This window comes from Gambusia affinis, linkage group LG20 (genome assembly GCF_019740435.1).
Source record: "Gambusia affinis linkage group LG20, SWU_Gaff_1.0, whole genome shotgun sequence".
NCBI lineage: Eukaryota > Metazoa > Chordata > Actinopteri > Cyprinodontiformes > Poeciliidae > Gambusia > Gambusia affinis.
The window spans coordinates 2409202-2431349 of NC_057887.1; the positions used below are offsets into that span (position 1 = coordinate 2409202).

Here is a 22148-nt window from a genome sequence, read left to right on the forward strand (position 1 = left end):
TTAAGCTAAAACCTCACTTCAAATCTGATGTGAGGTTTTGGTATTCAACAAAAGGGCACGTAATTAATTAAAGCAACCTGAAATAACTTTATTTCATGCATCACAGCTAATTTCTTATGCGTTCCTCTTAAATATTTAAGTTAAGAGTTTGTCTTGAGCAGCAATAAATAAGCATTTATGAAGCGGTTGTGCTGTAGCAAAAGTACAGCCTGTTTTATTGTTCAGCAGCATGGTTTGTATTCACTGAAGCAGTTTATTTTTACATAAAGTTGTACTGCACTTTACTGTAGTCTGTAAATGTAACATGACATTTGAAGAGACTGCAGATCAAACACTTGTCCCATCACAGACTCAGAACCCCAAATATAAAAAAATAATCCATTCAATTTTAAACCATGCACATTACAACCTTCCAAATACAATTACCCCAGACATTTTCCTCATGTAAAGAAAAATTCACACCCACATAACAGCTTAGTAGCAAAACATATGGAAGACTAATTTCATTCCAAGTTTTGAGGTTAAAAGAAAAGCATCTGTAGTGCAAATCACAAATAGGGGCTTCCCTTAAAGGTTCACAACATGCACCAGAGGTGTTGGTTGTTACTTAAAAAAACAAACAAACAAACAAAAAAAAAAGAATCCTGAGATAAAGCAACCATGAGCTAAAAAACAATCTTTGTTCTCTGAATCTCTGATTCTGTGCTTACTGCCTTTCAACATTGTAAGGCATCGTGATATCCTGCTATTTCATAAAACCCCAGCTGTTATAATACTTCACAGAAAATAAACCTAAGGCATCAAAGTTTCCAAACTCTCAGCCTCCCGTCAGGACAGACATGCTTCTCCGTAGTTTTCCAAGTCAGACTCTTGGCTGAGTTTGTTGTTGAAAGCAGCAAACAGACAAAAAAAAAAGTTAATCTAACAGGGACATTGTTCAGGCATAATAATATGACCCTTGTCAAGTAGTGTGTTCATCAGCCACAACCAGTTAAGGCATGGACTCAACTGAGGGTGTGCTTTGGTGTCTGGCACCAAGATCCTTTAAAGCGCAGGTGTCAAACTCTGATCCTCAAGGGCTTTTAGACTCTGCCTCAAACCACCTGAAGTCACATTTTTAGGTCACTTTGAACAACTTGACTCCATACAGAGAATGTAGTTTAGCTATTGACTCAGGTGTGTTGGACAGGGGACACATTTAAAAGTTGAAGGATGCTGGCCCTTGAGGACTTGACTAAAACAGCCTCAAAGGGATTTTGAGCCAGAAATCCTTTGAATCGTTGATGATGAGAAACAAATTGCGATAGTTTTACCACAGAATAAGAGATTTTACAAATATTGACACAAGTAAAGGCTTTAGTCAGGCCTGCTAGAACAGAAGACACTTCCACATATGGATACTGAAAAATGTCTGTTTCAGCACCATTTTGATGCTTTTCACTCAACATGGTTGCTGACTAAAATGGAATAATCCTGACAAAAATGGACAGAACTCAGTTCATGCTATTCCTACAAGCAGACAGCCTGATCGATAAGGCATCTGTAGGTGTTATTTGTGAGCATAAAGTTTACCAGGTACTACCAGGTATCTCTTATAGCAAAATTGGTATCGGCCAAAATCGGACTCAGTAGGTCAAGCTTTTTAAAGATTGGTGATCGGACAGAAAGGTGCAATCGATGCATCCCTAAAAATCCATATTGGTGGTCATAATGTCATGCCTGACTGGTTGCACATGGGGTAAAGTTATAAGTGGTTAAAATAAAAAAATACGTTAAAATAACTTTCTGAAAGGCTATATATTTGACATCATCATAGAACAGAATTGTTGCAATTAGTCAAGAGTTGAGGAAGGAGAAAACGGACACTGGTTCTGGATCCGATGAGACAGGACTGCAGCCTGAAGGTTCCTCCTCTCTGTCTTCAGTCCAAACCACGGAGAAGTTCTGTGAACATTCAGCGTTAAGTCCGCTCTCGTCTGTGTCGTCGGACTCTGCGTGCGGGACGCCTCGTCCGCACAGCGCCGCCCCCCTGGTCACCAGCTCCATCCCACTAAACAGACTCAGGCTCCTCTGATTGGCCGGAGCACTCTCGGGTTCAGAGGTAAGACAGGGACTTTCTTTGTCGATAAGCTCTGGGTCTCCAGCAGTCCTAACCGACTCAACCTTATTGCCGGTCAGATCGTCCATTTGCTCTAACGTCGAGCATCTCCAACTCTCATCCAGACTGGAAGATGAAGACGGGAGATTTTGCGGTTGGATGATGCTGGACGAGAGCTCAGACTCATTAGGTCCAGAGAAGGTGTTGGCAGAGTTTGTTGCTTCCGAGCTCTCCAAGTGTGCAGAGGGGTGACACTGATTAGGCGTTGCCTGATGGCTGCTCTGCGCCGTGTTTTGTCTGGTTGCCTGTAGCGGTCCGCCCATCAGAGCCTCAAACTGTCGCAGTATCTGGAGAGAGACGATAAGCATTCCACCTAATCTCAAACCCTTTTGACCTCTCAGCCCTTCCCTTCCCCGTCTTCCTTTCTTACCTTGGTAGCCTTGTTGGCCACGGGTCCTGGAGGGCCCTCACTGAGCTGGCAGAGTCTGAGCTGAGTCGCTCGGAATGTTTGCTCCAGAGCAAGAAGGTCGGAGGTCATGAGGCAGGCGACAGCACACAGAGCCCGCTGCGGGATTAGAGGACCATAGGTTCACAGGAAGAAGAACTCCTCACAGCAGACAGAAGGCTTGTCAGAAGGAGTGCACCGATCTTTAAATAGTCTGAACTGCTCATTCCGATTTTGGAATTGCAATGAATTTCTTTTGGTCTGAAAAGTCACTAAGTTGGCATCAGTGGGGTGTCACCACCCTGATTAAACACCATGGTCAGGGAGCCTTCAAAACGTGTCTGCAACATTACAGACTGTATCAACTATGTCACTGCCGTTCAAATCCAACATACGTCAACGTTAGGGGCTTTTTCTCAAACTTGAACTAAAAATGGATTCAACTTAACCGTCGTTAGGTACATTTATTTCACCTTTTCTCTGCTTTGGACAATTGCCTCTAGTTTTTCTTCACTCCTGAGTGCGACGCAGCGTGCAGTGGGTAACTTTTGCAGCCAGACAGGCAAGAGCCGTCCAGGTTGATTTTTGAAAAATAAAGTAACTTTTAACGCTTCATAATATTTAAATTAATGGCAGATTTTATTTTATGCCACCATCAGTCGCATGTAGAAGAAACCCTGGATTTGATTGGTAGATTAGATCGGTTTCTCGGGTACTGATCCGTCACCGATCTCCCAAAATGAAGGAAATCGGCCCCAATTTATCGGTGCACCCCTGCCTCTCTGCGAAGTGTTTCTATTACCATCTTAACTGTGTACGATAGGTCTTGAAGCTTGCTTGAGAGCAACTCCACCACAACCTCACAATTAAGAGTAGAACACCTGAGAAGGATGAAAAGAGACATTAGCTTAGACGACACAAAGCATAGAGAAAGAGAGAGAGCAGCTTGAAGAAGAAGAGAAGCACAGACTCTTTCAGGAAGTGTTGACTCTCCTCTCTGGTCAGGAAAACCTTGGATCCTTCGGTCAGTCTGCTGATCAGAGCCATCTCCTGACCACAGTCCCCCAGCTGCAGCGCTTCGGTCCTACATGTGGAGAGCAAGGCTTTTACAGAGCAATCCACTACTATGCAACACTAAAATCTTATTGGTTTGGTTCAGCTATAGTCCAAGGATTTTGGGTCTCATATTCTATCTGAGCAGAAGCCAGATCACCCAGGCAACCAGAGTAGAGGCTGTTCTGTGCCAGTTCCAAGAAGATCCACGCAAAAAGCTGAAGAGGGAAGGATGACGCGGTTCCCCTGGTAGATCTGTGTCTAGAAAACATGACTTGGGTTTTGTTCTCATTAAAATTCTGAACATTTTGAAGTGGACAAGCCGGTTAAAGCGAGCTGGACACAGAGACCTTCAGTGGGGGGAAAAAAAGCATGAAAGCCACTGGAATAAAAAGAAGTCTTATGTTACTGAACAAAAAAAATGAGTTATTATTCACAAAATATTCAGAGAAATTAAAGTGTTTGAGTTATTAGATTTCACATGTGATATAAGCGTCTTCGGGACGGCGCTTACTTAACCATGATTGATGTCGTTAAAATGATTACATGAGACGTCATTTAATCATATTTTTAAATTTACTGATATTTATTGATGCTTTGGTGGAAATAAAACGGGAGAAAATAATAAAATTAAAATTTTAGTCAGTTTCTTTTAAACGTTATTGAAATTCATGGTGACAATTTTAAATCAAAATGTTTCACAATAAATTCTAAACAAAATGGTAAAAAGCACATTTTTGTAAATTTCACTTTCAGATGGAGGACTTAAGAGACTTGAATGTGCACAATGCATAGACAACAAAAGTAATTAACAGTGTAAAAACTCAGAGATGTTATGCTTTATTATTTATTTTATTATTTTATATTTTATTAAGAATTCCTAAGTGCCCTTTCTGAACCATTTGAAAGGTTTGTTTCAGTTTATTTTTTGAATTTTGTGTAACCTACCCAAAGTTATTGCTGTATTTCAGTGTGCTGTATTGGGGCAGAGTTAGCAAATGAATTAGTGATCAAGTACATTTATGTCTGTTTAAATAAAGAGAAACATTTTAAGTCAATTTCAGGTTTTTCTGTACCAGATTGGTATTGGCCGATACTAAACCAATAACACTTCCAATAACTTTGGAATTGGAAGTGAAAGAAGTGGATTGGTGTGTATCTAATTAGTATCAGCCGACAACGGAGGTTCAGGCTTGTCTTGAGCAAGTTTACACAAAAAAATATCCCAGCTTTTCATAGTTTATCCAAAACAAAAACTCCTAAACGTGGTTAAACAATGAAAACAGAGGTGTGTGCTTCTCCCTAGTTTTACCTCCACTGGACCTGGATTTTATCCTGTCTGTTGGTTAAATCAACACAGACGATGGAATAACATGTGACCAAATGTAGTTCGATGAGTTCTGCTGAGGCAGAGACACACATTCACTCCATATGTAAAACTCAGTTAAAAACCACAACAACATGTCCAGCTAAAGGATTTTACTGACCGTTCAGAGGGGTCCCCGTTACTCTCTCTGCTGGCTCCTGATTGGCTCCTGCTGCCGGCTGACTTGCTGCCAGCAGAAGCTGTGCTGTTGGCGGCCATGTCCTGTGAGGAGTGGTGAGAGGAGCCGTTGCTGCTGTCCGTCTCTTCCCATCCGCCCCCCACCTGCCCCGGGCATCGCTGGCTGGCTGTGGCGGTGAAGGGACACACAGAGAAGGGATTTATTTGTCTTTACGTTGCCATGGCGCCAGGGCTGCATCGGCTCAGAAAAAGTAGAAAGTTGGTTTATCGCCTAAGGTTGGGACTTTGACTGGGTCATTCTACCACATGAATACGCTGTATGTTCAGGGTCGTTGTCCACATGGCAATTATTCACCACGACAACAGAAACAAATACACTGAATGTGTGGCTGCAACGTGACAAAAACACTGAGAGGCTGAAGGAGAAATAATTTAACTAACAACGCAAATGTCTCGCCTTTTGGTCTGCGAGTGGGCAGGTTATAAGCGCATGCTGCCACGGCGACCTCTATGGGTGCGGATGGCGCCACGACTGCCCGGTAGTGGTTCTCATGCAAGCGGATGCCCTGGTGCTCGGTGGGGGGAAGGACGGCGCTGGCCACCACCTCAGCAGCCTTCTGGATCTTATCCAGCAGGGTGTCGCTGCCTATAACACACACACACACACACACACACACACACACACACACACAGAGACACAGCTTCATCATGGAGAACTTTCCACAGACTGAACAACCAACCACTGTCCCTCACCTGTCCCCTGCTTCCCTGGACTGTACCCGAATCCCTGCAACCCCGACCTTTGGGAGCCTGCTGACCCCATTCCTGAACGGAAACAAACACACTGACGAGTGATTGTTTCCGAGGTGAAACATCACAAAGCTCTTTTTTTAAATAGCACATATACTCACCCAGAGATGCTGGGCCTGTGGTGGGAGGAGCAATGCTGTCTTTGGTGGAAACTGCATCCGTAAAAAGTAAACGGGCCACTTCCTGTAAAGAAAACAGTTCAAACTTACAGTCACTGGAATCAGAATCCCTTTATTGTGAAAGAAAGCACAACGACATTTAAAAAAACAGCAGCTCTGGAAGGCAGAGCAAATACAAAAATAAATTAATATATATTCAAATATATTTAAATGAGCAGTATTATGTATTTTCGAGGGACCTTGTGCCTTTTTATCGAGTATCTATGTTATCTTCAGTTGTCATAAAAATTATGCATTTCAAATTTGACTTTGTAATTTAAGGCCTTTGTCTCTTTAAAAACTCCTGTTCTTCCTGAAACTCCACCTTCAGGAAGTCATCACAACATGGCTCCTCTATTAACCCTTTAACCATGTTTCTACCAGTGTTTCACTGAGAAGTAACTCCTATAGTGAGATCAGCTGAAATGCAGTTCCACCAGATGTTTGCTAATTGCTTTTGGCTAGTTTGAAGGAGCTGAGTGGGATGCTCCATCATCTTACTGTAACCGTGGTAACAGTCAGATGATATCCTGCAGCTCACCTGTGCCGCACTCCTCACTTTCTGGTACAGCGCCGTGCCGTGGACGGGGTCTGGAGCGCCGCTGTAAACTGAAAGGCAGGTTTTTAGAACGTAAACAATCTGCAGCGGCTCAGGAAGTACGTGGAGCCTGAAGCTCCTGAAAGCATCGAGGTGCGGGGCTCACTCGATGCCTGCTGGATGAAGGTGGAGTTCCTTCTCAGCTCCGTGAGGAAGTGCTTTGAGCCGTGTCCGCACAGATGGATGAAGATCTTCAGCACCTGGTTGGGGGAGAGGAGAGGCATCAGGAACTGAGAGGACAGGAAGGCGCGGCTGGCGCCGGTCGCTCTCACCTTCAGCTTGACGTGACACGACTCCACCTGCAGCCTCTCCAGGAGATATTCCAGCAAACACTGGCCATAGCCAGACGACTCGTGGCAGATTTCTAACAGCGGGGTTAAAGGTCAAAGGTTTGTACCGATAAAGAGCAGCACAGCTTGAAAATAATCTAAAAAAAAATCAAACAAAACATTTCATCAAAGAGCTTTTCTAGAAAAAAAAATCTGGAAAGTGTGGCAGGCGTGTGTATTCATGTGTGTATTACGCAGATTACACGAAATCTAGGGCTGGACAATAAATCAGCCATGAACCATGATCAATATCAAGAGATATTGATCAAATATTCAATAATTTCACTGAACTCCAATTCAGATCTGCACAGCATTCTGGGGGATGTAGGAAGAGGTAAGGCTTTAGTTGCTCAAGCTCTCACGTTAACTTACTCACTCTTTTGTTACCTAGCAACAACCTGTCGAGTAACTTGCGCAGCAACAGCTTAATGTTTTGCTACCGTGCCTCATAACTGCTTAAAAATTTTAAAAGAACGGCGTAGATAGAAAACTGCATAAAGAAATGTAAGGTCACACCACCAGCTTGGCAGTATATCAGATATTTAAAACAAAGTACTAATCAATAATTGTGTATACTGGCTGATATGAAACCCTTATGTCATGATAAGTTCAGCTGTATAATCCAGACCTACCAAAATCATTTTCTATTTTATTAAACACTGTACTGAAAAGAAAAAAGAAACAGCATCCTGTAGACAATGTGTGGCCCGTGGGCGAATTATGGGGCCAAACATCTCAGTGAAAACTGCTCTATTTAGCATCTTAATGCGGAAAGAGGATGAATTAATAAAGATGCAGCAAAGAGGCCGCCAACTCTGGAGGAGCTGCAGAGACAAACACATCAGATGGGAGAATCTGTCAGTTAAGTTAATAAGAGCGGCAGAATGAGACTCGTTGTTGGAAGACGTCTGCTGGGTGAAGGTGGAGTGCAAGGGCTCAAAGGGTGTGAATACTTTTACACTGAGTGGAACCATGTAGCACTGGAGGCTCTGAGATCTTGGAAAAAACACAAACCTGCAGGACAAACAACAGCCAAACAAGGATACTTCCAATCTCCTGGAAAAGGTAACCAGGACAGGGAGCTTCATCATCTGCTGTTGCCTTCATCAATGTGGGGATCTGAAATTATTATTATTATTATTGTTAGGATATTAACACACAGGAGCCAGAAAAGTCATTAATAATAATATATATAATAACACAGTGACTTTCAGCTCTAACAAAACAAGATATGTAAAGATAAACTTGTTTATTTAGGTGTTTAGCTTGAATGCTAGCAATAAGAAGCTACAAGCAGGATAAAGCATTAACGGAGAGCAAGTTAGCATTAGCTCCTGCGTGTCCTCTTCCTCTAGTGTGTTAGCTGCTCGGTCATCATTCAACGCAAGTTAAATTCACTTACTTTCTGCAGGAAAGATAAACGTTCCATAAATGCTGCCATGATTTAGCAGTCCTAGCTGCTTGTCACTCATTTTCCGGCTAATCTGGGAAGGCGGGGTCATCATTGACAGCTAGCCAATCAGAAGGCAGTAATTAGAATACTTCAGGTCTATTCGCGTACTGACGCCTTCTCAGCGTGGGAATCAGCGAATCAGGTAGAAAGAAAAGCTCCCGGCCCATGACGTTTTCACAGGCACCACTTTGACTGACAGCTCTTGTCAGCCAATCAGACTTAGAGTATCAGGCTGACTTTTTTTTCCCTTCATGTAACAGAGATTCCAACATGGCGCTGTCCCTGGCTGGCATGAATACACTACCTACTGGATGATATCTTTGTTTTAAACAGGTTTTGGGTTTGTTCGTGAATTTAATAAACCAATAGGCACTGCAGAATTTCTTTTTTTTTTACTGTTGTTGATGTGAACCACAAAGGACAAAAGCATGTCGGGGTCAAATGTATGGAGTCGTAGCCGAGAGAGACTGAGACGGTTCCCTGAGCTGTTAGCTCAGTGTGCAGATGAGGTAAGATCCAACATAATGAGGCTTGTTGATGACCTGTTTGTCCTTCGTTAGGATGATTCTACAGATAAACTGGGTTACAGTTACTCTTTGTTTACATTGTTTGTTACATTGTTTCCTAAATAAATATTCAACTGTATTCTGGCATGGGCTGCAAAATATTAATTAAAACGTATGTATTTGAAGGTTGTAGTCTCATTTACCAAATTTATATCAAACATGCACTTTTTAAAGCATTTTGTATTCCTGTATAAGTGTGATATTGTTCATAATATACAAATTCCCTCATTAAAGGCGTCGTGATTACATTACAAGAGCACAAAACTGCAAAGTGTGGCATGCATTTGTATCCAACTCCTTTAATCTGAGGTTTTATTTATCCTAAATTAAATCTAGTGAAAAACTGGCTTCACTCGGGATCTCATTAGTAAATACAGCCCACCTGCATGCGGACCTAGATTCAAATGAAAATCAGTGAAAAGAATAAATCAAAAAAAAAAAATGTTCCCAAAACTTTTCATTCCAACCCAACAAAGCTTATTTTTTTGCAAAGAAGAAAGGGCAAAAGTTTCAGTCTCCTAGATGTGCAAACCTGACAGACATACATTATATCAGGGGTATCGTAGATAGAAAAAATACATCTTTTCCACCAAAAAACTCAGATATTTTCTTGAAAATATTACCATTTTCTACTTTTCGTTGTCAGAAACCTCCATGTGTTTTCTAGAAAATTACCAAGATCTATGTTTTTGTGGTGGAAATTCACTGTTTTGTTTTCCCCACCTTTATGCACAGTTGTAGACGAATCACCACAACTGGAGTGAATAAAAATGGACACTCCACTTTAGAGGTCAAACTAAATATTCCCTGCAAGATGATTAAAAATGAATATGACTAATTTTTGTTTCCTTTCATTTCTTCGCTGTAGGCAGCTGTTTATGGGAAGTGTGTTGCTGCTACAACATCTGGTAAACAGGAGCTGAGGAAGGATCTGTGTGCTAAAGAGTTTGAGGCACTAAAGACCTGTTTTACAAACGCAGTAAGTTACAGTCCGCAATAGTGGAATTGGTGTTATAGGAGTTAGAATTATTGATTAATGAAAAGTTTTTCTCATCATTTGTTTCCCAGGCCAAGAAGAAAACCAGATGACACATCTGGACTGATCTGTGGGAGAAAACCTTCCAAGTGGAGCTTTGATGGGATGTTATGATAGGGAAGACAAAACTATTTCATTTCAGTCGAGATTTATACAAACCAGCAATATATAATGTTGAATATCTTTTATTGGATCTTTTTATAAGCAAAATATTACACGTAGAAAAATCTGCTTGTAAAAATTATCTTGATCTTCACAGGAGAGATCAGAAAATACAGACAAGATTTCCAACCGCACATCTCATCGCCTTCATTTTATTCTTATTGTGTAGAAAAATGAAGGTAAAAAAGGAGAAAAGAGAAAAAAAAGTGTGGGGGGGAAAAAAATTGCACATTTAGTCTGTTTTGCAGCATATTGAAGGGAAGGCACCAAGGAAGAGAGTTACGTTCAGCTGATGAGCCGTTTATGAGGCTGCGATGCACAGGAGAGCCTTAACCGGGTTTAACAGAACAACAGGGACCGAGACGACAAAAACACCACAGCGTGAAAACTAGAGGCGGGTTCCATCCACACAAATATCAACACTACATACAGAATATTCCTGCTCAGAAATGACAGATTTTGCATAGAGATAGTTCTATTTACACAGTGACCTTTCCAGAATGTTCATAAGAGACAAAAATAAGTTAATATTTACAGACTTTGGGTCAGCTGTGGATCAGAGGCTGATGAAGGCAGCGGAGTTCTGAGGTTCTGCAGGTTTGTGCTGTACAGCTGGAGAGGTGCAGAGAGTGTGTGTGTGTGTGTGTGCGTGTGTGTGTGTGTGTGTGTTATTCTGCGCCATCGTCCACTGCGACCTGTTTAATCTGTCTGGAGTGCAACACTCCCCCGGCCAGCAGCTGCTGCTCCAGGGCAGCATGCAGGTCTGGGCCCCCCAGCTCCAGGAGGGGCTCCAGGCCGTGGACCCCTCTGGATCCTCCGGCGTCCCCCGGGGGCCCTGCGGCCTCTCCGGGCCCCAGGGCTCTCTTCCTGCGCCTCAGATCCGTCTCTCCCTGGTCCCTGGCATTCTCGTGGGAGCCCTGGAGGCGTTTCTTGGCCCCAGCGTCGGTGTTGGCTCCGGCCTCTGAGGAAGCTTTCTCTTTCAGGTCTCTTCCTCCCTTTTTCAAAGCTTCGCCCTCGTCTCCCTCTGCGTTTCTGGCTTCTAGAACCAGCTGCAGCTGCTGCAGCCTCTCCTGAGTCTCCTTCGCCTCCTGCTCTCTCTTTGCTCTCTCGTTGATCTCATCGTCAACCCGGAGCTTCTCAGAATGCTTTGCCTTCTCGGTGAGCTCCTGCTCTCTGTTCAGCTTCTCTCTCTTCTCTCGTTCCTTTTCCACCCGCGCCTCCACTTCTCTCTCTATCCTCTCCTTTTCAGCTTTCTCTCTCTCTATCTTCTCCTTTTCAGCTTTCTCTCTTTCTATCCTCTCCTTTTCAGCTTTCTCTCTCCTCTCCTTTTCAGCTTTCTCTCTTTCTATCCTCTCCTTTTCAGCTTTCTCACTCTCTAACTGCAGTTTTTCCCGTCTCTCATCCAGCTGTGCCTGGGCTTCCTTCTCCATCATCTCCCTCTGACGTTTTTCCTTTTCCAGCTCGTTCTCACCGGCGATATTTTTATTTCCGTCTCCGTCCAGTTTGTCCTTGTCCAGTGTGTCCTTTTTCAGGTTTTCCATCGCTTCTTTTTCCTTATCGAGTTTTCTTTCTTCGTCTTTGACTTGAGACGCCTGATCATTTTGAAGCTCTGCGGATATTTTCTTCCCTAGCCGGACCCCCCGGGCCCCCAGATCGCTCTGCTGCTGCTGAGACTCTCCTCCTGGTGCAGCTTTGACGTCCTCCTTGTAAGCGGCAGCAGCTTCTTTGGCGGCCTCGCCTGCTGCGTTCCCAGCTGGAGCCGCTCTCTGCTCCCCAGCAGCAGCATCTTGTCCTCCAGCTGCTGCTGCCTTCAGGTCTGATCCCACGTCGGGATCTTTGGCTTTCCCCGCTCCTTCGTCCTGGACTCCCTTCTCTGCCTCAACATCTGCAGCTCCTTACACACACAAAAATAAATAATGAATTATTGTTGTCTATAAGTCGTTAAAATCATGGCAGTGATGGATTTAAACATTTACATGAGATATATTCATAATTAAGTCATGGAACTAAACAAACTATCAGCCAATCAGAGGAGACGTCGGCGTCTTATTCAGGTGTTGGAGCAACAAGCCCCGCCTACTTGGGAACGGCTGCTTATGCAGCATTCTGGGGAAATTACAGAAGAGTTCTGGATTCAACAGGTTGGAATGAGACAACTTTCAATGAACTGTGTGTTTCTGTGAGTTCTGCTGGAGCCAGCTGCACATTGAAAAACCCAAAAACCAAACCATCATTCTACCACCACTTCCTGTTTTCATCATCGTTTTCTCCAGTAGTAGCATCCTGTTGTTGATCCTGTGGTGCAAGAAAAGTTCTTCCATTGCAGTTTTACAAAATTCATCTATTTAGACACGGCTGAAAAACCGCCTCATCCTGCTGCAAACATTTTTTATCAAAAAATAACGTTTGCTTTTTTTTTTTTTCAAACTGCTGCGTTTCCATCAAGTAAAACCATTTCTGTAATTTGCATAATTCTGCGGTTAACTGAAACACGGCTACAATTCTGCTAACATCAAAAAGCACAATTTTGCACTTGCGATGTTTCCATTAAACAAGAAACAATTAAAATCAGCTACGAATAAGTTTATTTACGTAATAAATTATTGAAAAATACACAGCGTGATGATACTCCTGCCCCTTTCTGGTTTCGTCTTTGTAGTTTGCACCAGTGGCGATGTTCAGTTGTTGATCATGTGACTCGTGTGATGCAAAAAAAAAAAAAAAAAAAGTGTTTCCACTGCAGTTTTGACAAATAAACCAATTTTGATACTGCCAAAAAAAAAAAAAAACCTGATTGTAGCACAAAAACTTAGGATTGAAAAACAACAAATTGCAGTGTTTCCATTAAGCAAAACGATAAATTTTGTAGCCAATGCAAAGGAAGAAAACCCACAGCTGCTCAGCACATGTATAAATCAGCTGAACAGCAGTCGTGTGTCTTTGTGTGTGTGTGTGTGTGGTGTGTGTACACACCGCCCGGCTGCTTCTGGTGGATCTCCTTGTGCTGCTCTTCTATGACGGCCAGCAGCTTCTCCTGCTGGTCCAGAAGTCTCTTCTGCTGCTCCTGCTGCTCCTTGATCACCTGCAGCAGCACGGCGTGGTCCAGCTGGCCCTCTGCACGGACACACACACATCCAACTGAAGCAAGACACACTACAGACCGCAGCCTCAGGAACGACAGGACTGGAGCTACATGTTAGAGGGCAAGGTGGATGGAGGCTTTCCTCACTAACAGAGATGCACCAGGTTGAGTTGTTCACCTGCAGGTCAAGGTTTTAGCAGTTTGATTCTTCAAAGTCCATCAAAATCTAGAAAACATGGAAATTCTTATGTGGCCTTCCTGATGAGAGCCGTTAATATTTATATTCAATGGAAATGTCGCACTGTGTGAGAAAGAACGGCTGTTAAAAAAAGGATCTGAACTTTTTTTTTGTTTTGTTTTAGAATGAAAACAAAAAAAAAAGGTAGTATCTATTATTAATGATTAATGGGTTAGCATTAATAACGTAGTAGTTATCTGTGTGCTCCATGGAGAACGTACAGCTTTACCGTAACTCTAAGACAGGGGGTGTCCAACTTTGTGTCCCGTGGGTCAAAATCATTGAGTCAAAAGAAAAGAATTTTAAAAAGGAGCTATAATCAAGCAGAAAGTTTATAATCAAGCAGAAAGTTAGAAAGCCTCTCAGGGAACAGGGGGATTTTTTTTTTCTTTTGAGTTACCTTGCAAAAGTATTGCATTCCTTCACAAAACTTCTGTTACCTGGCAGTAGGTTTTGCGTTCTCTTGTAATAACGCACTGATCAGTTCATGCGGCATCATTGAACACAGAAAGTCGTTCTCACGGTGGCCACCAACTTTCTGCCAAAGGTTTTCCTGAGGTTTTTTCCACGCATGTTAATATCTCTTTTTTTTTTTTCTGTAGGATAGAAATGCACCACAAACACATATGTGCAAAAAACCAAAAGCAAAACAGGTCAAACATGGGCTTCCCATCTCCCTTCTAAGATGGAAACAAACTTTCCTTAAGAAGGAAAGTTTGTTTTGGGTTTTTCAATGTACATCCAAACTATCTGGACAAGTTGTGAGTTATTGTCACGGGGTAATAAAGTCATCTGACAGTTTGGATTGTGTCTCTTTAGTGTTGATGGTCTGAATGGTTTTAAAGGCTGTTTTCATGTGCAGTTCCATCCCAGCCTTACACCAATAGACAAACATGCAGTGAATAAATTGATTTCTAATTTTTGGCACCAAAGAGTTAAGAATGAACAGGTTTTTCACTGAGGCTCTTTAAATGTGTATAAATTTGACATTTTAAACGGATATTTCTAACTGTGTACATAATAGCCCCAAAAAATAATACATTAAGCAGTATTTGTTTATTGCAAGGGAACGCAAAAGAAAAATTTTCCCCCATGTCCCTTGGGGGCCTCCGTAGAAAGTGGGCCGATTTGTTGCTGGGGTTTTGCAGCAAAGGGACGTTTGTTCATCATAGAGTAGCTAGTTTTCAAATTCTTTTGGACTTGAGTGAACAAATTTATTTTCAGCTATAAGAACAGGACACGAGTCACTTTCTTTCAAAACACTCGTTATGTTTAATTAATAAAAGCTGATTCAGGTGCAGATTCATTTTTATGCCCAAGCTTATTGAAAAAGCCTGGGCATAAAAATAACACTTCGTGTCGCAATTAACATTTTCCATCGGAAGAGAATTATGTCGGCAATTTTTTTTATAATTAAAGATAAAAAGCTCAATGAACAAATTGGAATCGTTGTTAAAAATAGGATTTTAAATTTCCCTTGGACCAGCCAGTCACCAGTCAGGGCAGAGGAAGTTGAAAACCCAACCGTCTCCATCTTGGTGCATCTCCGTTCACGACCATTTGTCAACGAATGCAGCAGTTAGTAAAATGAGCCACGTGTTAAAGTAATGATTATTGATCAGCTGATGAGTGAGTGTGGTGACAGACTGTGACACAGAGACTAGAAGGAAAGAGGGAGTCCATACCTGCGACCAGCTTTTTTATCACTGCCATTTGAATCCGCCAGAGAAGGAAACAAAGCAAAGGCGTTAAGAGGAGGAGAAAAGTAAACAACAGAGTATAAGAGTGAACAAGCCACGTCAGATAGCCGAGTGCGGCAAGAATCAAACTAAAATCAGATCAACGCGTGTCTAACACCTCTGGTGCAACAAGCAAAGAGAGAGGAAGAGAAGAAACAAAGTTAGATTTTAACTCCAGGAAGCTGTTGGGGAGCCAGGCCGGGTTTCTGACATGGGTTCTCTGAGTGTCCACATGGGCAGAAATGTACCTGGAAACCAGGACAGGTAGACAGGCAGAACCTGGACATCAGAGCGTCGGAGGGGTCGACTACCAGCACATTGTTTCAGTTATCCTGCAGGTTTTGTTTTCCATTCATTTTAAATCATTAGCCTGTTAGCTTCAGAGGACGGAAGCTACGTCAACGTTGAATATCGCTCCACCAGCTCTGATAGAAGAAAATGTTTGAGGAAATTCTGAAGGAAAACCCATCATGGAAGTAAACTTAAATACAGGGAGCAGCAAACTCCACCTTAGGATATCAGGAATGACTCAGAGTGAGAACCTGATGTCTTGGAACTGGATTCTAATCAACTGGAACCTTTTCTTCCAAAAACAAAACCCGTCGTTTTGGGGAGAGCTGGGATGTAGTCAGAAAGTTTGGGGTTTAATTCCAGCTTCCTCTGTGACCTTCAAGCAAGGCACTATTCTAAGGCTTTCAGAACAGACAGAGGCACACATAGAAGGCTCTCCAAAACACATTTCTCTGGACAGGAAGAAATGTCCAGTAGTTATTGTGATAAATGATAATATTGTTGAGACCATTTTCAAGTCTCAATGCTCTCTCAAAGACCAACAACTGTGATCTTGTAAAGAACGCTTCACACTGGAATACATCTGAAATATCAAAAATGAAACGGAAATAAAAACCACTTACAACCAAAACCATAAATAAAATAGATTATGACGCATCTGTAAACAAAATTTCGCTTTAAAAAATATTAAGTCATCATGAGTGAAGCTCATCTTGGTTTGTGATTAATCGATTCATTGCGACAGGCTTCAGGTTGGGTTCTGGTATCCTACTGCTGCTTCTGTCACCTTCATTTTCTCCACCTCTCACTTTTTCTGACTTCACGTTCAGTAAATTAGCTGAACCTACCGTCCATCTTCTCGTCTGCAGTGTCTTTGCCGTCTGCGGCTGCGCCAGCGTCTGCCACAGGGTGATGCTCTCCTTCAGCAGGTGGAGCTGGTCAGAAATTTCACAGAAGTTGGACAAAACACACAAGAGGGAATTGCTGCATATTTCCTATATTGCTAGTTGTTAAATCTTTACCCTTTTCTGCAGCATTAGCTTCTTTGGCAGGTTTTTCCGCCTCCCTCTGTGCGGCAGAGTCCTGCTTGCCCACCTCTCTGACCGGCTTCTCCAGCACCTCATTGGATGCCATCGGACCACCCGCCTTCCCCTCTTCCTTCCTTCCAACGGCCTCTTCTGCGTTTCGTTCTTTCCTGTCGTCCTTCTTGAGGTCGGGCCCCGGCTCCTCCCTTTGTGGCTCTGCTTTGAGCCCTTCTTCAGCTTGTTTCTTCTCTTCCAGCTCTGGTTTGTCCTTCCTGGAGTTGACCCTCACTTCGTCCTGAGGGATGGGCGGTTCGTGGCGGTGGGCTTCTCCGTCCGGCACAACTGCGGCAGAGCAAACAGACAGCGGTCGTAAGCGGCTCCGGATCCGCTCCGTTTCACAGTTTGCTTCAGCTTCCTTACCGGCTTCGGGGCGGTCCAGCTGCACCACTTCCTCCTTCTTCTTCTCCACGGGCCCTTTGATCTGGGGGGGTTCGGCGTCTCTCTCCGCGGGCCGCACCTCGTTCCCTTCTGGAAGAACAGGCTTCTCTATTTCTACTGGTTTTTTGACCGCAGCATCATCTGTGAGGACAAGAAAAACTTGATCAACTCAAACACCGGCTGTATGTTACTGAGACGCGACACGCACTGATGTAGTTTGCGTTAATTTGTGTTGAAAATCAAGCTACTTTTTTCTTCCACTCAACTTTCCACCAATAAGCTTGCTTCCAGAACACTTTTGTTTGTGTCTTGTAAATGACCCTCTGTCTAACTTATTGTTGGTCTTGTGCTAAATTTTAATTTGGGGGTTTTAACTGTCAGCCATGATCATCATAAGAATGTTATAATGTACCCTCTCTGTGTGTAATTAATCTACGTAAAATAGAATTTCCCCTTTTTGATTTAAACTGCTAAAATTAAGACGTTTTTTGATAATACAATTTATAAAGATGCATCTGTATTTTAGTTTTCAAACTGCTGATTTCAAAAGATCCACTAGGTGGCAGCAAATGCAAAAACAACATATCTGACGCCTCATCTCAGAGTAAAAGGGAACACGGTTTAAAACTAACAGAAAACAGGTGGATTGTTTGCTCCATAAGGATAATACAAGTCTTCTGCAGGTTTTACCAACTCAATTTTATGACTTTTAAGAATGAAATTAAAGACCTGTATTACGACACAAATGTACAAAAGGAAATTGCGTCACTTTTATATAGTAGTGCCAAGCACTTTTTGCACTGATTGCACGTAGAATCGAACGGGTTATGGCAACAGAAATGACTCAGTGGCGAAGTCGGACGTCGACTCGTCTGGCCAACTGGCACTTAGGAAAAAAGCTAGCTGGCTAGCAAGGGCTTATTAGCAGCTGGTTAGCCTCAACCACCTCGAGTCACAGAACGGAATAAAGATGTCTGCGTGCGACTCAAACTTTTGAAGGACAGAAAAGCCCCACCAGAAAAACAAACCAGTCTTCATATCATACATACCTACATATGATACTAAATAGACCTGCCTCTACAAAATTTAAGACCTGTGATTAACGTAGCTAACTTACATATTTTATCTTTGTTTTAGATGCCTTAATTTAATCTTAAGACTTTTTGAGGATGCGCTGATACCCTATAATAAACAGAAAATAGACAACTTAGAGGAAATAAAAAGGGAAAATAACATGTTTTTGTCTTCTTTTTTTTTTTTTTATAATGAGGAACTGTGAAGTTCACGACTATTCTTACTCCTGTGTTACCCCAAAACAACAAACCCAGATAAAAACAATGTTCTCCGGGTCTCATTGGTTTTCTTCATCTCCCTCTGAGCCCACTGCATCCATTTGCTTCGTACAGGTTGAGCCTGCAGTCATTTTCTAGCTGCCACACGAGGTTTGAGGGTGGAGGAGGCTGAACATGGTGTGTTTTAAGGGGTTGGGGGCTGGTAAGAGAAATGAACAGAGGCAGAGGGGCTGAGAGAAATTGCTGGAGTTTGAAGGGCATCAATCCCGCTTCATCAATGTCAAGCACTGAGCGCTGCTTTCAGATATTATCAAGAGGTTATCTCCTCACCCTGCCTGCCTGTCTGACTACCAGTCACCCTGTCTGTCTCTTTTCTTCTCAGAGAAATAGAAAAAATAACATTCTTCTGCTGCTGCTCTGTGCTTTTGTTTTAATCTCAATAGCTCTTTGCCTCCGATTCATTTTTTTTACATTTAGTCTGCTGCACAAGCCTTTGGAATTTGAAAGCAAAACAAGAAACAAGCATCTCCTTTCTGTTGCTGGTGCGTGTTACAGAAAATAATGACACGCAGTGGTGCTGGCCAATCTCACACTCAGCAGACGGCCCCGGCCCCGGCTCCGGCCCGCTGAGGTAAATGTTTCCACGGCTCATTAGAAAACCACTTTCATTTACAGTCCATCAAGTGGCTAAGTGTCTGGCAGCCATTAGAGGAAGTCGTGATCTTTACCGTGCGGGTCGGGGAGGTTTGGTAGAGGCGCCATGTTCCTGTTGGGTGCCGGGGGAGGAGGAGCTGGGACTTTGTAGCTGGGGCTGCTGCTGGAGACGGAGAGCGTGGTGAAGGTGCTGATCAGGAGGATTCCCAGGCCAACGCAGAGGACCAGCTACAGGACACACACACACACACACACACACACACACACACACACACACACACACACACACACACACACACACACACAGCTTACCAAAAGTATTTACCCCTCTTCAAAATGTTTCACATTCAGCCACTATTTAACCCTGTAGAGATTCACAACCAGGCACTATTAACTATTAAGCTACATTCACACAGCAGGTCTTGATGCTCAATTCTGATTTATTCATTGCAATTTCTTTTTCATTCCACTGGATGACACGACCTGAATGCGCAGAAGAAGAATGCAGACGTCACACAGCAGCGCGCTGTTTATGTAATAAGGGACGCCGAGGTTTATGGCTGGGTTTTAAAGCGGTAGGAGCTTACAGGACCGTCACCAGATCAAAACAACATGAGGGAAGCTAATAAAATGAACAAACAACTAATAACAGCGGCCTTTTGTGGAGCACGAACTGCAGGTTCTGTTGAGAAGTCTGTTTGGACGTGGAGTCAGAACCAAGTGTGGAGGAACTCCAGTGTAACCGACATCTGTCACAATTTCAGGATTCTGATTTTATTTATTCTTTTAGATGTTTTTTTTTTCTTCCCCTCCAGGGGGTCTTTTTGTGGGCTCTAGTGTTCCTTATATGAAAGTCAGCTGACAGGAAAGGGGGGAAGACATGCGGCAAATGTTGCCGGGTCCGGGAATCAAACCCGTGACAGCCGTTCAAACGAGGGTGGCGCTGTCCCCTACGCCACCACGGCACGCCCAATTCTGATTTTATTTTTCAGCAATTGTTTGCGTCTGGCCTGGCTTCTTCTAGTGCAGAATTATGACGCACGTCTCCCGTCGACAACGTACAAATCTGATTAAATACAACGTTGTGACTGAAGACACTTTTAAAACAGTCAGATACGCATCCGAATTGGTCAGACATACGGAAGATGCACAAATTAGATTTTGTGAGGGGTGAATAGACTGAAATTGGGCCAGTTAGACTGTTGTGAAAAAGTTGGATACAAGTCCCAGTTGTTCTATGAACGTAGAATCTGTCATGAACCAGGAAGGCCAGATCCACAAATCTGATGTTTATATGAGTGGTGAGAGGAAATCAGCTTCTCCTGACAGGAAGTCATTAGACGTTCTATTAGCAGGGAACAGTGTAAACATGTGGAAGATGCTGGTCTGGTCAAATGAGAACAAAAGTGAATTTTTGGTCTTAACCAGAAGCCTGCAAGCTGCGAGTGGATCCTTGGACCTTCCACAACGGCTCCTAAAACCTCTAACTTTTATTAGCAAATGTTGATTTTAGTATATTTTTAAGCGATCCCGGTATAATAGTTGCACTGAACTTCCACAACAGAATGACACAAAGTGTCAGTAATCATTTTAACATGTACATTTGTTATTATTATGTTGGAAGATAAAGCTTTTCATTAATTTAAAAATCTAAAAAGAGAACAAAACAATGCTGGTTCTTCAAAAATAACAACAAATCACCCGTAGTAGAGTTTCAACTGTGAAAACTAAAAAACCCGTATGATCCTGCTCTGCTGTGTGTTGGTTAAAATCTAAAATCTAAAATCTAAGATCTCGGCAGAACAACTTTAAAGTTTGTGGTGGTATTATGATGAAACGTGACAAAGTTCAACAGGATGAACACACTGTGCAAGAAGGAAAAACCTGAGAAATGAAGCCGCTCTTCTGAATCTTCCTGTAGATGAGAGCGGGACATATGAAGCATATGAGGCTGCCCATGGTGGCACCGGTCAGACCCAGGATGGTTTCCACTGTTAAGAGAGAAACACAGAGATGAGCAGCAGTTCACCAGGATAAGGGAGGACATTTCCACCAAGGCAGACAAAAAAAAAAAAAAAAAAAAAGCCCAACAGAACGTCAGAATTTCAACTTTAAAAGTCATTATCATAAGCTACAAAGTCATAATTTCAACTTTCAAGGTCAGAATTTTGAGATTCTGTCATAATTACAACTTTCAGTTATAATTATGAGACAAAGTCAGAATTTTGTATCTTCTGAAAACTGACTCTCAAAGTCAATTTTGAGATACAAAGTGATCATTTCAACTTTTAAAGACACAATTTTTGAGATTCAGTCATAATTTTGATTTCCTAATTCAAAGTAGTGACTATGGGATATGGGCTTCCAGAGAAGCAGGCCTCCTTATAGAAACAGAGCGGCTTTCCATCTCATAAATATGGCAGTCCAATTTATGTTGGACTTTTTTTTTTCCAGGTAGAAATGAGCTTCCATACCACTAAGTCCATTTTCAAGTGTGGCCTAAATTTACAAAGCAAACATCAAAACAATGACAAAATTCTTAGCAGGAAGCTTAAAGTCTAGTAAAAATATGTAGAAAAGGTCAAAAAAAAAAGTTTGATCAAGTTCAGTGATGAAAATCATACACTGGTGAATGAAATGGCCCATTTAAATAATCCTGTGTTTAATTTCAAAAACATGACAAAAAGCTTCACTGAGTGTTCTGTCCAGCTCTTTCTGTTGAAATAAATCCTCTGTAGATTTAACCTTGTGTCTGCCATTATTAATGGCTGCTGCTGCTGCTGCTGTTGGCAGGGCGCAGCGGACCACGAGTCCGGGCTCTGCCACCGAGGAGCAGCGCACTGGGCACGGGGCCCCAGGAGCCCCTCCATTTAGGGGACAGACACCAGATTGTTCTGCTCAGGTTTAGTGTCCATTCTCCCCGGGGTCCTCGCTGCATTTCTCCTCAGTCTATTAGTCTGATTAGACACACAAACACACCCCACACCCTTGTGTGTGTGTCCGCATGTGTGTTCAACCAATCAGCCCTTTAACAAACAGAAACTAACTGAACAATGAAACGAAGTGGAAAGGAACGCTAACCTTCCAACCTTTTCATCTCCACCATTTTGGAGTTGTTTGTGAGCGGTAAAGCAACCTAAAGAAGCTGACAGAGAGCCAGTACTGGTGTGTACGTGA

General features: G+C 42.7%; 3 protein-coding genes across 6 annotated transcripts in view; 1 reads left to right on the plus strand and 2 right to left on the minus strand.

The window, feature by feature from the left end:
• Nucleotides 1–178: 178 nt before the first annotated feature.
• Nucleotides 179–8512, minus strand: tepsin (TEPSIN adaptor related protein complex 4 accessory protein). Its single transcript, XM_044103605.1, has 13 exons — nucleotides 8398–8512; nucleotides 8042–8114; nucleotides 6939–7030; nucleotides 6773–6866; nucleotides 6610–6677; nucleotides 6012–6093; nucleotides 5854–5925; nucleotides 5558–5746; nucleotides 5084–5267; nucleotides 3514–3627; nucleotides 3346–3424; nucleotides 2529–2663; nucleotides 179–2445 (listed from the first exon to the last, which is right to left on the minus strand). Exons 1-13 carry the CDS (start codon nucleotides 8434–8436, stop codon nucleotides 1837–1839), a joined length of 1830 nt encoding a protein of 609 aa, XP_043959540.1. The 5' UTR covers nucleotides 8437–8512; the 3' UTR covers nucleotides 179–1836.
• Nucleotides 8513–8687: 175 nt separating this feature from the next.
• On the plus strand, nucleotides 8688–10425 carry ndufaf8 (NADH:ubiquinone oxidoreductase complex assembly factor 8). The gene is made up of 3 exons (XM_044103610.1): nucleotides 8688–8957; nucleotides 9883–9993; nucleotides 10083–10425. The coding sequence occupies exons 1-3, from the start codon at nucleotides 8877–8879 to the stop codon at nucleotides 10101–10103; spliced, it is 213 nt and encodes a 70-aa protein (XP_043959545.1). The 5' UTR covers nucleotides 8688–8876; the 3' UTR covers nucleotides 10104–10425.
• slc38a10 (solute carrier family 38 member 10) overlaps nucleotides 10220–22148 on the minus strand; it is a 29138-nt gene continuing 17209 nt past the window's right edge. For 2 of the 4 annotated variants that reach the window (XM_044103607.1, XM_044103606.1), the window contains 8 exons: nucleotides 20856–20962; nucleotides 19046–19199; nucleotides 17008–17166; nucleotides 16585–16929; nucleotides 16411–16497; nucleotides 15218–15238; nucleotides 13186–13326; nucleotides 10220–12106 (listed from right to left, as the gene is read on the minus strand). In XM_044103607.1, the coding sequence (XP_043959542.1) occupies nucleotides 10881–12106; nucleotides 13186–13326; nucleotides 15218–15238; nucleotides 16411–16497; nucleotides 16585–16929; nucleotides 17008–17166; nucleotides 19046–19199; nucleotides 20856–20962 (2240 nt within the window). In that variant the 3' untranslated portion in view covers nucleotides 10220–10880. The remainder of the gene's footprint in view (nucleotides 12107–13185; nucleotides 13327–15217; nucleotides 15239–16410; nucleotides 16498–16584; nucleotides 16930–17007; nucleotides 17167–19045; nucleotides 19200–20855; nucleotides 20963–22148) is intronic. The other 2 variants (XM_044103608.1, XM_044103609.1) reach the window with 2 other exon arrangements.

Bases quoted from the DNA above. Each gene is read 5' to 3' on its own strand.
- ndufaf8 (XM_044103610.1), top strand. From the start codon at position 8,877: ATGTCGGGGTCAAATGTATGGAGTCGTAGCCGAGAGAGACTGAGACGG. The intron at 8,958-9,882 runs GTAAGATCCAAC...TCTTCGCTGTAG, and splicing joins TAGCTCAGTGTGCAGATGAG to GCAGCTGTTTATGGGAAGTG. The intron at 9,994-10,082 runs GTAAGTTACAGT...TTTGTTTCCCAG, and splicing joins AGACCTGTTTTACAAACGCA to GCCAAGAAGAAAACCAGATG.
- tepsin (XM_044103605.1), bottom strand. From the start codon at position 8,436: ATGGCAGCATTTATGGAACGTTTATCTTTCCTGCAGAAA. The intron at 6,678-6,772 runs GTGAGCCCCGCA...CCTGCCTTTCAG, and splicing joins CTTCATCCAGCAGGCATCGA to TTTACAGCGGCGCTCCAGAC. The intron at 5,747-5,853 runs GTGAGGGACAGT...TGTGTGTTATAG, and splicing joins TCCAGGGAAGCAGGGGACAG to GCAGCGACACCCTGCTGGAT.